General features: G+C 37.9%; 1 protein-coding gene across 18 annotated transcripts in view; it reads left to right on the forward strand.

Annotated features, from left to right (window-relative positions):
- ZMYND11 (zinc finger MYND-type containing 11) overlaps positions 1–12265 on the forward strand; it is a 122663-nt gene extending 110398 nt beyond the window's left edge. For all 18 annotated transcript variants that reach the window (XM_021670712.2, XM_012466952.2, XM_064371788.1 and 15 more), the window contains 5 exons: positions 3290–3497; positions 3917–3985; positions 4790–5062; positions 5366–5551; positions 9973–12265. In XM_021670712.2, the coding sequence (XP_021526387.1) occupies positions 3290–3497; positions 3917–3985; positions 4790–5062; positions 5366–5551; positions 9973–10095 (859 nt within the window). In that variant the 3' untranslated portion in view covers positions 10096–12265. The remainder of the gene's footprint in view (positions 1–3289; positions 3498–3916; positions 3986–4789; positions 5063–5365; positions 5552–9972) is intronic.
- Positions 12266–13171: the final 906 nt, after the last annotated feature.

Here is a 13171-nt window from a genome sequence, read left to right on the forward strand (position 1 = left end):
TTTATGTGAGATTTGTGTCCTTGCTTCACCATCTTTTACCCTAATCTTGACACATTAGTTCTCTGAGCCTTAGCAAAATACGGGCCTCAAAAGAGTTTTTGTAAGGTTTAAAGAAATGTTTATATAGAGAGACTTAAGCGTAGTACATGGCACATAGTGAACACTCTAATAAAGGTCCGCTTTTATAATACAACAAATATGCAAGGAACAAGGGGGAAAGTTTGCCTCAATGTTTTTTAACTTAGAAAAACAAGAATTCAGTTATGTTTTTACAGCTATGCTACTAGGTAAGAATAATCTAATTAGAACTTTTTACCTGTATATTTATTTTTCTTTTCCATCAACTTGCAAGTATATGCTTTATAGTGTCTTCAACCATGAGTGATACTTACTAATAATGAGTTAACTTGTTTTATGTCATTCAGTATACTAAGCAGAAAATATTTTTAAACAATATTTGGGCTAATCTACAGCAGTCCTTAGAGTAATCTGTCAACTGAAGGAGAGAAGTAAAACATCAGATTATATTTCCAGAGGTATTTTTTTCCCTTTTTAGGTAAGATTTTACCTAAATAATTCTAGACAGATAGGACTCTAAGGACTTTATTTTAGAAAATAAGAGGTTGAAAAAAATCACTATGTAATCTTTTTCTTGGATATAATGTGAACAATAAGATATTTGAAGTGAATGATTGGTTAGGATATACTTTATAATCTATCATATTAGAATGTTGGATTTATTTTTAAAAACTGATAAAATTATAATCATGAATTTTTAATTATTTAAGCATCATATGCACCAAAAGGTTCTGGTTAATGAGGAGCCACTGGTTGCAAGTTTTGGCTAATAATTATTCTTTTGCTAGTTTGTCATATCATTACATGTAAGTGGGAGGGAAAAAAACTTAATGGTTTTGTACCAGTCCGTTCTATACATGGAATAGAATATGCTGCTCCTTCCTAAACAGTGAGCACGTTGTAAATCTCCAGGAAAAGAGCTGATGTGTTAATATGTGAGAGCTGCTTTAGTGAGGTTGTTGTAAGATTTGCAAGATTTTGCCTGCCAAAGAGAAGTAGCTGAATCCTTTTGCTGCAAGTAACTGGTGGATGGCATGGCCCAGGCCAGGAAACCAAGTACAGGCAAAAAAAGAGGTAGAGCACTTTGGGTTCGTTGACATCAGATCACTGAACCATTTTAGTCAAAGCACTGACAGACATATAGATGGAGCCAAATTAGACTATTCCTCTTTTTATTTAGACTTACCTTAAATTGTGGGGCCATGTGTTTTTTTTTTTTTTTTTTTTTTTTTTTAAGATCAGAGAGCATACCCTGTGATAATTTTTTTTAACTGAAATCTGATATTCTATAGTACTGGAGTTGATAGAAGTACATTATGAACTGTGTTGAGGCTTTTTAAAGAACGAATGTGAATCCATTTTATTTAAGATAAATAATTTAAGTAAGGAAAATACTCTATAGATGACAAGTTCATTCCAGGTTGTCAGCACTGCTTGTAACAGAATTTTCAAGAGCAAACTACTTTAAAAAGTGAGCAAACCATTTTTATTGAATTTCTACTACATAATGGCAACTTAATAAATAGCTGTTGACTGGAAGACTAAATATATTAATTCAAAATCTAATGGCAGGAAACTTTCCACAAGCATAATTTCATTTGTACTCTGCATTAGAGTTTAATTTTTCAAAGTTCAGTTTACTTTGATATGGTTTTTAACAAAGTACTTAAGGCCAGATGAGACAGTTGATACAATGTTAACAGTAACAATTTTAGCTATTGTTAGCATCTAATGATATAGATTACTGTATATTTAAAATGTACTTCTAGATTATAAAGCTTGACTTCTACAAACAAGTAGAAATCTTTATGCCTGAGGCACATGTGGCCATGATTCTGTAAGTGATTCCTTCAAAATGGTCATAGGCCCAGTATTTCTGGAGCTCTATAATTATAGGCCAGGGATGAAAACTGTGATATCATATATATTTATAGCAGGAAAAAAATCTTTAACAGAAAGCTAAAAAGCATAAATCTGTGTGTGTTTATAGTACCGTATCGCAACTGGCACTCTGCTGTAGAAAGTGTCTGTGACTCATGCATCCATGTCATTGCCTATCTCATTTGTAATGTTCCCTCTGCCTGGAATCTTCTCATATTGTCTGCTGTTTAAATCTTACTTATCTTTCAAGACCAAGGCCAAATAAAATGTTGTGACCACTCACAACCAAATGAAAACCTCCTCTTCTCCATAGCACCCTAGAGTACCTTTGCTACCTGCTGCATTGCATTATAATTATTCCTTAGTTCTTTCTGACAAAATTGTTAAGTCCCTCACAGGCAGAGGCAGCGTATGAAGTGCCATCCTGATAATCAGAAGACTTAGGACCTTGCTGGATTCCAACCACTAATTAATCGTTTACCTTAACCCCTGTGGGCAACATTCTTGCAGCTGTCAAATGAGGCAATGAAACTCAAGGTCGCACCACTTCTCCATTCTTTGTAGTGCCTTCCACTGGTACACAGTAAACAGCTGCTGAATACAATTTTTGGGATGGATATTAATTTAAATCCAGAAAGAGACCAATGCCCAGGAAAATGTTCTTGAATTTTTAGCATTCTTTCCTGTAGAACCAAATACAGTTTTCATTTTCTAGTTTTAGATATGTATTACACATAATTCAGAGGCACTTCTGTTCACAGCTAAGTACATTATTGCTAAGTAATAAATGGCTCTGTTTGTCAATCTGATTTCTCTAATGAGTAGAGGCATGATATAAATATGACTTGATAATATTTTTAGTTCTCATTTTATATGAATATATGTACGTATCTTGTGAAAATTTCTGGGCATTTTCACGTGATTCTTCAGTGCTAACTGCCAATAGCTAGATGGGTTCTGTTAGTTTACAGTATTCAGAACAACAAATAACTTTAAAAGGACTTATGAAGAATGCAGATATGAACTATGACAAGCTAAGCTGATTACATTGTGAACAATTACGAGGCATTTGTGAATCACTCCAATTCTGAGAACTTTTCTTTGTCGACTGTGAAAAACAAACAAATCTCATTTATTTTCTGCTTGGTAACAGTTTGCTTATTCAAGCCATGACTAAGCCTAAATAATTGTGGTTTTTGCAATTAAAAGTAATGGCAGGGACCGCAATGACTTTTGCACCAAGCTAATAGGTGCTGCCACAGGTCACACTTTTACCATCTTTCCTGCCATTGGGGATGCTTCTCACTATATCTTTACATGCTTTTCCTAGGGCCTGGATTCCTTCTGAAAACATTCAAGATATCACAGTCAACGTTCATCGGCTGCACGTGAAGCGCAGTATGGGTTGGAAAAAGGCCTGTGATGAGCTGGAGCTCCATCAGCGTTTCCTACGAGAAGGGAGATTCTGGAAATCTAAGAATGAGGACCGAGGTGAGGAAGAGGCAGAATCCAGCATCTCCTCCACCAGTAATGAGCAGGTGAGTGTGTCTCAGGAAGGAAGTGCGTATTAGTTACTACTTTTAAATGTGGAAATCTTAGTGTACACTCCTCACTGTAATGAACAGATTTTGACATTTTCCTTCCCTTTTTTACATTTGTAAAGTGCTCTGCACAAGTAAACCAAAACCAATTCAAATGAATACATAGATTTAACCATGACCTTGACCCTGCCGGTGAGGAGAGAGTTAGGGACAATTGCTCATCTCTGAAGGTGCGCTAGCTCTTCCAAGCCTGCAGTTACCAGAATAGTAATTAAGTCAGTGGTAACTGAGTGGATGGGAGGATGCAAAAGGTAGAAATGTATTCAGTTCTCACCTGTGGGTCCACTATGAGTGTTTACAGTAGAGAAGTATTTCCTAGTGTCCGGAATAATATATTACTTTTATAATGCCCACAGCTAAAGGTCACTCAAGAACCAAGAGCAAAGAAAGGACGACGTAATCAAAGTGTGGAGCCCAAAAAGGAAGTAAGTTGCCCACCTCGCAGTATCCAGGTGGCAAATGAAACAAGAAATATTTTCAGAGTATGTTCAGGACAATCACTCTTGATGGATACTTGTGAAATTCAGTTGCTGTCAATCAAATAATATCCATCAAGTTGAAACCAGTCTTGTGACTTCCCTGGAATAGCATACATACTCCAAGTCTCCATCTTAATTAAGCAACCAGTGACCAAAGCTTGGCTAAGTGGGAAGGGCACATTGCTGCTGATACATTTCCCGGGAACTCTGATACTTTTTTCATTGCATTATTTATCCAGTATGTCAATTATACCAACATTCAAAAACTTGAAGGAGACTGTGGTTGAGCTCAGCCGTGTAAGCCCTGCATGTTTTAAAACTGTAAATCTGGGCACATTTCAAACACATATGCAGTGAGAAGTGGTTCAGGGTTTTAGGAAATTTGTTAATGAATCTAGTCGAATGAAGTGATTGTAAGTTGACAATAATTTTTATATTCTATAAATATTTGTGTTTAGGCTATTTTAAAAACAAAATTTATAGTATCAATATGTAATAAAATTATAATCATTGTAGCTATTAATTGCATGTTCTTTTCATTCACTGATTAGTTTGGGGGAGAATGGTTTATTTTTAATTGTGGCAACATATACAAAAAAATCTACCATCCTGACCATGTTTTTTTAACAGCAGTTTAGTATATGGCTATTTATGTATATCACTGTATTTTTATCCTAATAGAGTAGTAGTTCTTGAACTAGTGAATTATATTGCTTTGTTTTGCATCTAAACTTTTTTCTTGCCTTTTAGGAACCAGAGCCTGAAACGGAAGCAGTGAGTTCTAGCCAGGAAATACCCACAATGCCTCAGCCAATCGAAAAAGTCTCCGTGTCAACTCAGACCAAGAAGTTAAGTGCCTCTTCACCAAGAATGCTGCATCGGAGCACCCAGACCACCAACGATGGCGTGTGTCAGAGCATGTGCCATGACAAATACACAAAGATCTTCAATGACTTCAAAGACCGGATGAAGTCGGACCACAAGCGGGAGACGGAGCGCGTTGTCCGAGAAGCCCTGGAGAAGGTAATGCTTGTGGCTGCGGTGGGCGCCCCGCTGCACCTGGCCCTCTTGTCATGGTTAGGCTCCTTTCACTCATGCATCAACCCAGTAGCAGATTTTAAAAGAGCAATATAATGAAACCAATATCTTTTGTAGCATTTCAAGTAATAATGATACTTTTCTCACCTAAATTTTTTACACATGTAATAAAATAAAGGGGAAAAAAGGCACCTCATGCAAGTAGAAACTGTGTTAAGTTTTTGTTTCGGTGTAGATGGTCTGTGTAAGTTGCATACTGACCTGCTGTGGGGTTTCTTTTCATTCCAGCTGCGTTCTGAAATGGAAGAGGAAAAGAGACAGGCTGTAAATAAAGCTCTAGCCAACATGCAGGGTGAGATGGACAGAAAATGTAAGCAAGTGAAGGAAAAGTGTAAGGAGGAATTTGTAGAAGAAATCAAGAAGCTGGCAACACAGCACAAGCAACTGATTTCCCAGACCAAGAAGAAGCAGTGGGTAAATACCAGTCTTTCTTAGACTTGTATTTCTGGAAATGTACCACAGGTAGGATGCCAGTTAATTCAGAAGGCAGCTGTGGCACATGCAGATGAATTCCTGAGATAAGATCAAGTGTGAAATGGTCAGCTTTAATTTTTAAAATTTTACTAAAAGTCCTATGATCTCCCAACCTCATATCTCACATTACTGTGTACTGCTCAGAATTATTTTGTTAAGTTGAGATTATAATACTTCAGTACATATTTATTACAATTAACTTATATAATTTCTCCATCTCTGCAAATATTTGGGCAAATTGGCTGGCCCTGACTTTTACCTGGTGATCTCTGATAGGTAACATCCAAATGGTCAAATTGTAAATGTAATTATCACAATAAATTAAAAGAGTTTCAGATTTCCCTGCATTTAACATTTATACATTAGATTCTGTTAAAGAAATCAATTACTTTTACTTTACAGTAGCGACATCTCATTGGTCTCTACCCTCCCTTATACCTGACTAACTAGTGTCATTTGTCACCGTGTCCTGCTCATGAGTCTCGTGCTCTCCACCAGAGTGGGAACTTCTGAGTACACGGGAGCCACGTGCTCGTCTTACAGCCGCCATAGCACTCAGTGAATTGGTAGGGAAAAGTTTTGCTCCCAAAAGCTCATAACTTGGTTGGTCTCAGTTTTAATGAACGACTATGTAAAGTTTTGTGATAAACTTTAATTCTTCATTTTATCCAGCCTATGTTATATAAATACACATAAACTTTTCATGAAAGAAATATTTTTAAATCTGTGATAAAGATTTGGCAGGAAGGAAAAGGGAAACTTACCATATAATTCAGAAAAATAGATGAAGATAACCTGGTAGGAAGAGCTGGTGAATGACAAAATAAATATTGTTAACAAAAGACCAGGAGATCTGTGGAGGGAAAAAGAGATTTTCTGTTAAAAACACAACCTGCATGTTGGGGAGGCACAGCCTTCAGTACAAGTGAAAGTGTGCTCTCCAAAGAAGAAAGAGGAGGCTAGAGGTTTTATAAAAAGGAGAAATTTTCCATATTTTTTTCCCCTTCCTGTAGTCTTTTTTTAATTGCATTTTAGGTTTGGGGGTACATGTGAAGAACATGTAAGATTGTTGCATAGGTACACCCATGGCAGTGTGATTTGCTGCCTTCCTCCCCATCACCTATATCTGGCATTTCTCTCCATGCTGTCTCTCCCCAACTCCCCACCCCTCACTGTCCCTCCTCTATCTCCCCCGGCAACAGACCCCAGTGTGTGATGCTCCCCTCCCTGTGTCCATGTGTTCTCATTGTTCAACACCCGCCTATGAGTCAGAACATGTGTTTGATTTTCTGTTCCTGTGTCAGTTTGCTGAGAATGATGGTTTCCAGGTTCACCCATGTCCCTACAAAGGACACAAACTCATCATTTTTTTATGGCTACATAATATTCCATGGTGTATATGTGCCACATTTTGCCTGTCCAGTCTATCGTCGGTGGGCATTTGAGTTGGTTCCAAGTCTTTGCTATTGTAAACAGTGCTGCAGTGAACATTCGTGTGCATGTGTCCTTACAGTAGAATGATTTATAATCCTTTGGATATATACCCAGCAATGGGATTGCTGGGTCAAATGGAATTTCTATTTCTAGGTCCTTGAGGAATCGCCACACTGTCTTCCACAATGGTTGAACTAAATTACACTCCCACCAACAGTGTAAAAGTGTTCCCATTTCTCTACATCCTCTCCAGCATCTGTTGTCTCCAGATTTTTTAATGATCGCCATTCTAACTGGCGTGAGATAGGTATCTCAATGTAGTTTTGATTTGCCTTTCTCTAATGACCAGTGATGATGAGCATTTTTTCGTATGTTTGTTGGCCTCATCTGTCTTCTTTTGTAAAGTGTCTATTCATATCCTTTGCATACTTTTGAATGGGCTTGTTTTTTTCTTGTAAATCTGTTTTAGTTATTTGTAGATTCTGGATATTAGCCCTTTGTCAGATGGGTAGATTGCAAAAATTTTTTCCCATTCTGTTGGTTGCCGATTCATTTTAATGATTGTTTCTTTTGCCGTGCAGAAGCTCTGGAGTTTGATTAGGTCCCATTTGTCTATTTTGGCTTTTGTTGCCAATGCTTTCGGTGTTTTAGTTATGAAGTCCTTGCCTATGCCTATGTCCTGAATGGTTTTGCCTAGATTTTTCTTCTAGGGTTTTTATGGTGTTAGGTCTTACGTTTAAGTCTTCAATCCATCTGGAGTTAATTTTAGTGTAAGGTGTCAGGAAAGGGTCCAGTTTCTGCTTTCTGCACATGGGTAGCCAGTTTTCCCAACACCATTTATTAAACAGGGAATCCTTTCCCCATTGCTTTTGTCAGGTTTGTCAAAGATCAGATGGTTGTAGATGTATGGTGTTGCCTCCGAGGCCTCTGTTCTGTTCCATTGGTCTATATCTCTGTTTTGGTACCAGTACTATGCTGTTTTGATTACTGTAGCCTTGTAGTATAGTTTGAAATCCAGTAGTGTGATGCCTCCTGCTTTGTTCTTTTTGCTTAGAATTGACTTGGCTATGCGGGCTCTCTTTTGGTTCCATATGAAGTTTAAGGTGGTTTTTTCCAGTTCTGTGAAAGTCACTGGTAGCTTGATGGCGATAGCGTTGAATCTGTAAATTACTTTGGGCAGTATGGCCATTTTCATGATATTGATTTTTCCTAACCATGAGCATGGAATGTTTCTCCATCTGTTTGTGTCCTCTCTTATTTCGTTGAGCAGTGGTTTGTAGTTCTCCTTGAAGAGGTCCTTTACATACTTTGTTAGTTGTATTCCAAGGTATTTTATTCTCTTTGTAGCAATTGTGAATGGCAGTTCGTTCTTGATTTGGCTCTCTTTAAGTCTGTTACTGGTGTATAGGAATGCTTGTGATTTTTGCACATTGATTTTGCATCCTGAGACTTTGCTGAAGTTGCTTATCAGTTTCAGGAGATTTTGGGCTGAGATCCATATTGTTCTTTAAGAAATTTCATGGGTGGCTAGTAAGGTTTTGAGGAGCTGGCAAGCTCTGATTGCTGAGGGATGGCAGTCGGCAAAACTAGTCTGAGAGTTGAAGACTAGTTTTGTGGTCTGAGTGCTTTTCCCCACTAGCTTCTTGACTTGGCTTTAGTTGGGTATAACAAGACTGACTGAACTTGTATGATCAACTCACACAGTATCATTAGATGGGAATTAAGATGTGCTCAAGATAACAGAAGCACAGCACCCAAAGATCCCATTTACAATAATTCGATGGCTAGGTGCAGTGGTGCGTGCCTGTAGTTCCAGTGCTTTGGGAGGCCAAGGCGGAAGGATTGCTTGATCCCAGGAGTTCTAGGTTGCAGAGAGCTGTGACTGCACCACTGCACTGCAGCCAGGGCAATGGAGTAAGACTCTGTCTCTTAAAGAAAACTTGTTCTCACTTCATGCAGAAACAAGAAAAAGCTAGAAAGTGGACACTAGATTTGAGTAGAAATCTCTTAAGTTTACTAAAAACATCAACAAAATGGGAAGAAGAGGCTGTAATTATAATACTGTCTTTTATAGCACTCTACCATTTGTGAAATAGCTAAAGTTCATATTTTTTGTACTCTAAGATGAGGAATTTGAGGCTTATGAAATTAAATGGAATGATTAAAAACCTAATTGGCTTAGCTGAGCTTTTTCTACTCATCACATTGTGTGTAGTAGACTAGTCAAAGGGTTAGAAAAGTCTTCTTGGTCGGGTTCATGGTACTACCATTATCTTACCAACCCACCTCTTCTCCCATGACCAAACAAACAGTTCGACCATGGTAGTATGGACCTTTGCTATAGGTTCTCTGGGGGAGGCGTACATTGCGGGATGTTTGTTTAGCAGCATCCCAGGCCTCTGTCCGCCAGTAGTACCTTCTCTCCCAAAGTTGTGACAGTCAAAAGTACCTCCTGAGATTACCAAACAAACAAGATGAAGACAGAGAGACTTGGCCACTAGATTTGAGGTTGTAAGTAAGTGACCTTGCTAACAGCATAGTCAGGGGCATGGTATGAGTTTAGGCAGGTCTTTCACGAAGCTTGTGGGGAGCAGAGAAATGCAAGTGGTAGCTGGGAAGGGATGTGAAGTCAAGAGCATTTTAAGAAAAGAAATGGGAACGACCCCCATAGAGGTGGAAAAAAACAGGTGGTGTCAGGTACCGCCTGACAGCAGCTTGAATTTGCTGACAGCCAGGCATGAGCTATAGCTATAGTCATCCCCAGGGCTCTCTTTCCATCTGCTGTGCATAAAACATACTTAGATTCAACAAAAGGTTGAGCATAAAAGATCTTTTAAAACCACCACCTCAAGATTCTGCCATTTTAACCAGTCTCCTCTTACACATCCACGCCCAAGTCTAAAGACTGCCCGATCTCTTGCCTGCAGTGCTACAACTGTGAGGAGGAGGCCATGTACCACTGCTGCTGGAACACGTCCTACTGCTCAATCAAGTGCCAGCAGGAGCACTGGCACGCAGAGCACAAGCGCACCTGCCGCCGGAAAAGATGAAGCTGGCCCTTCCCGGAGTCACCCCGACGACACTCTTTTCAACACAGCGGTTTTTGTTTCCAAGAAGCCAAAATTGTTTAGAATTTGCTTCCCATTTTGCACCAGCCTTTAAACACTTTTCGTGAAGAAATTTTGCACAGTAGTTTAAATCTTTTGTTAATGCTCCTCCGAAGTTTTTCAGGGGGTAAAAGTAACATCAGTGGAGGGTATTATTTTAAATAAATTTTAATTGAGAATTTGTTGCATTTTCAGCAAATTTTAAAACATTTTTAGGTTTTACAGAGATTTTAACCTTTAAACAACAGATCTTTAAAAAACAGGTGAATACAAGTGAGTTTAACAAAGAAACATTTAGAATAGATCTGAATGTAAGAACTACAGAACTGTTTCAGAAATAAAACATACTACCTTGATGTGACATTTTTTTCTTAACCTTGTTGAGCTGGTTTTGTTCAGCTTAATTTACTGTTCAAAGGCATTATCTGTTGGTCACACCAGTGGGTATATGATTGAATTTAGGGAACAGGGTTGACACAGCAGGGCTAGTCCTGCATATTTTTTCTTAAATATTTCCCAATTGTGTTTTTCATTATTTCTTTTCAATATATAACTTTTATAACAAATTATTAGCTTTGATCTTGTAGTTTAAAATTGCAGGGAACTGGGGTAATCTTTTACTGAGCTGGATCTTAGAGAAAATGAATATTTAAATTTTAAAGTTTGCACATTTCATCTTTGTCCTAACATGAGTGCTTGTAACAAAATAAACAACAAAAACAAAAAGCCAAAAACTACCTTTATCCATATGTGAAATTATAGATGAGGCAGACAAACTTGTTTAATGCTTCCCTTCCCTTCCCACATATCATCTCACTGCCTATTACCTGGTGTCACCTCGTGTATCGTAAGTTAATACTAAAAGAAGAGAAAGCACTTAAGTTTCACAGAAGCCGTTATGTTTGTAGTAATGGGTCATTGCCTACTAATGAACCCCATCACTGTACACAGAATGAAGAATAATGCATGTTAATTTCCTTGTATTAAAGATGCCGTGATTTGTAAAAAGTCTGTATTTTGCGGAATGTCTGGATTAAGAAGCATTACCAATAGGAATGGATCGATAGTTGAATAATGATTTTTTTATACATAGATATATAAAATACAGCCAGGAAAACGTAAATTACTTTTCTTTTAAAATATCTCACAATTTATGTGTTTTTTTAAAGACTGATCTTAGACCAAGTCAAATTCCCATTTATCATTAGTTATTTTTTTTGAGGTTAGAGAAATAATTTGTAAATATTTATTTAGACCTTTGATATTTATTAAAGCAATTACTCACAATGGAAGTGAAAGAATCAGGAGAAAAGCCTTTTAAAAAGTTTTCTCCAGGTTTGTCAGGGTCACTCTAAAAAAAAAATTGTAACTAAGTCTTCTGTGAAATATCATCCATCCAATCTCAATGCTGTTGCAGACGGTGGTGACACAAGTTAATTGACAAACTACTGCCAAATGGTGCACAATATTTTGTAAAAAGTACCCAGTTGCCCCATTTCATACAATGTACCTGAATTATGCGGTAACTCGGCATCATCATTCCTCCTTGTTGCTGTGTAATTAGTCAGTGTTGCCACAGTGCGTGGCACTGGTGGACGTGTCAGAACCGAGAACACTTAACCTTCTCTGATTGTTTTTCAGGTTTTAAGAACTTCGATCCACCCCTATGAGAGCAAGTAATTGTGGAAATATTTTTGGTGTAAAATCATTCCAGAGTATGTAATATTTAACTGATAGCTGCATGAAAGTGAGATTCGTGTTACTTTGGCTTTTTTGTCTCTGTTGACACGGTTGCACATTTCCAAGTTACTACAGCGTGAAAACTGTGTGTTAAAAAAAAAAACAAAATTAAAAAAAGAGATTGTGGCCTGGTTTTGTAAAAGTTTTAGGTAAAATTACAATTGATTGTTTTAGGAATCATTATTAAAAATTTTCTGCAAATCATAAAGCTATATCGAGGTGTTGAGCTTAGCCACTATGCACATTGTAATTATTCATTGTGGCTGTCCAGTTCTATGATGCATTCTGGCATTTTGTAAGCTGCTCTGACTAGCAATATATAGATTCATTTAATGTGTTAACATTGGTTAATAAATGTATTTAAAAAAATGGCTTCAGTAATTTGTTGACTTAGTCCAGTCCCCTATATCCAGCCAAATACTACCGTTACTAAATGTTGATCATAGAGTGTGGGTCACTCTTTGGTGACTAACCTTATCAGTGTGTTAAACATCATTCGTTCACTTAACCAGATCTCAAAAAGACCATACTTGATTTACAAAGGAGAGGATGATTATGTATCAGCTGCATATCAATTACTGTAAATCAGCCTGAAAAACATACACAACTCAGAATGGAGCAGATTCTTAATTGGAAGCCAACTGAGGCTTACCCTCTGCTGTTTTCATCTGCTTGTTGGTATGACAGTTGAGGGTAGTTGACCAGCCCCAGGTCTTAGTGCCAACATTAACCCAGCCTTAGTCGGTCCTCTCTGGTTTTCATCATTCATGCCCTGTAGATGTATCACAACTGGGATCAGACAGTTTAGGTCTGAATGTTAAAGTCCCGGATACTGCAGGATTGTAGTAGTAGTATCATTCTGTTCACCCTCATTTTGTATTTGTTTTTCTAGATATATTTTCCTAAGCAACAAGCTTATTGGTCCTCACTTAAAAATGAGGTATTGGCCGGACGCAGTGGCTCACGCCTGTAATCCCAGCATTTTGAGAGGCCAAGGTGGGTGAATCACCTAAGGTCAGGAGTTCAAGACCAGCCTGGCCAACATGATGAAACCCTGTCTCTACAAAAATACAAAAAGACCTGGGCATGATGGCAGGTACCTGTATTCCTAGCTACTCAGGAGGCTGAGGTGGGAGAATCACTTGAACCTGGGAGGCGGAGGTTGCAGTGAGCTGAGATCATGCCACTGCACTCCAGCCTGGGCAATAGAGTAAGACTCCATCTCAAAAAAAAAGAGGTGTCACTTTATGAAATACCAACTCTGATTCTAGACCTTAAT

The sequence above is a fragment of the Aotus nancymaae genome, unplaced genomic scaffold, assembly GCF_030222135.1.
Source record: "Aotus nancymaae isolate 86718 unplaced genomic scaffold, 86718_ANA_hifiasm-v0.15.2.pri h1tg000173l, whole genome shotgun sequence".
Classification (NCBI taxonomy): Eukaryota; Metazoa; Chordata; class Mammalia; order Primates; family Aotidae; genus Aotus; species Aotus nancymaae.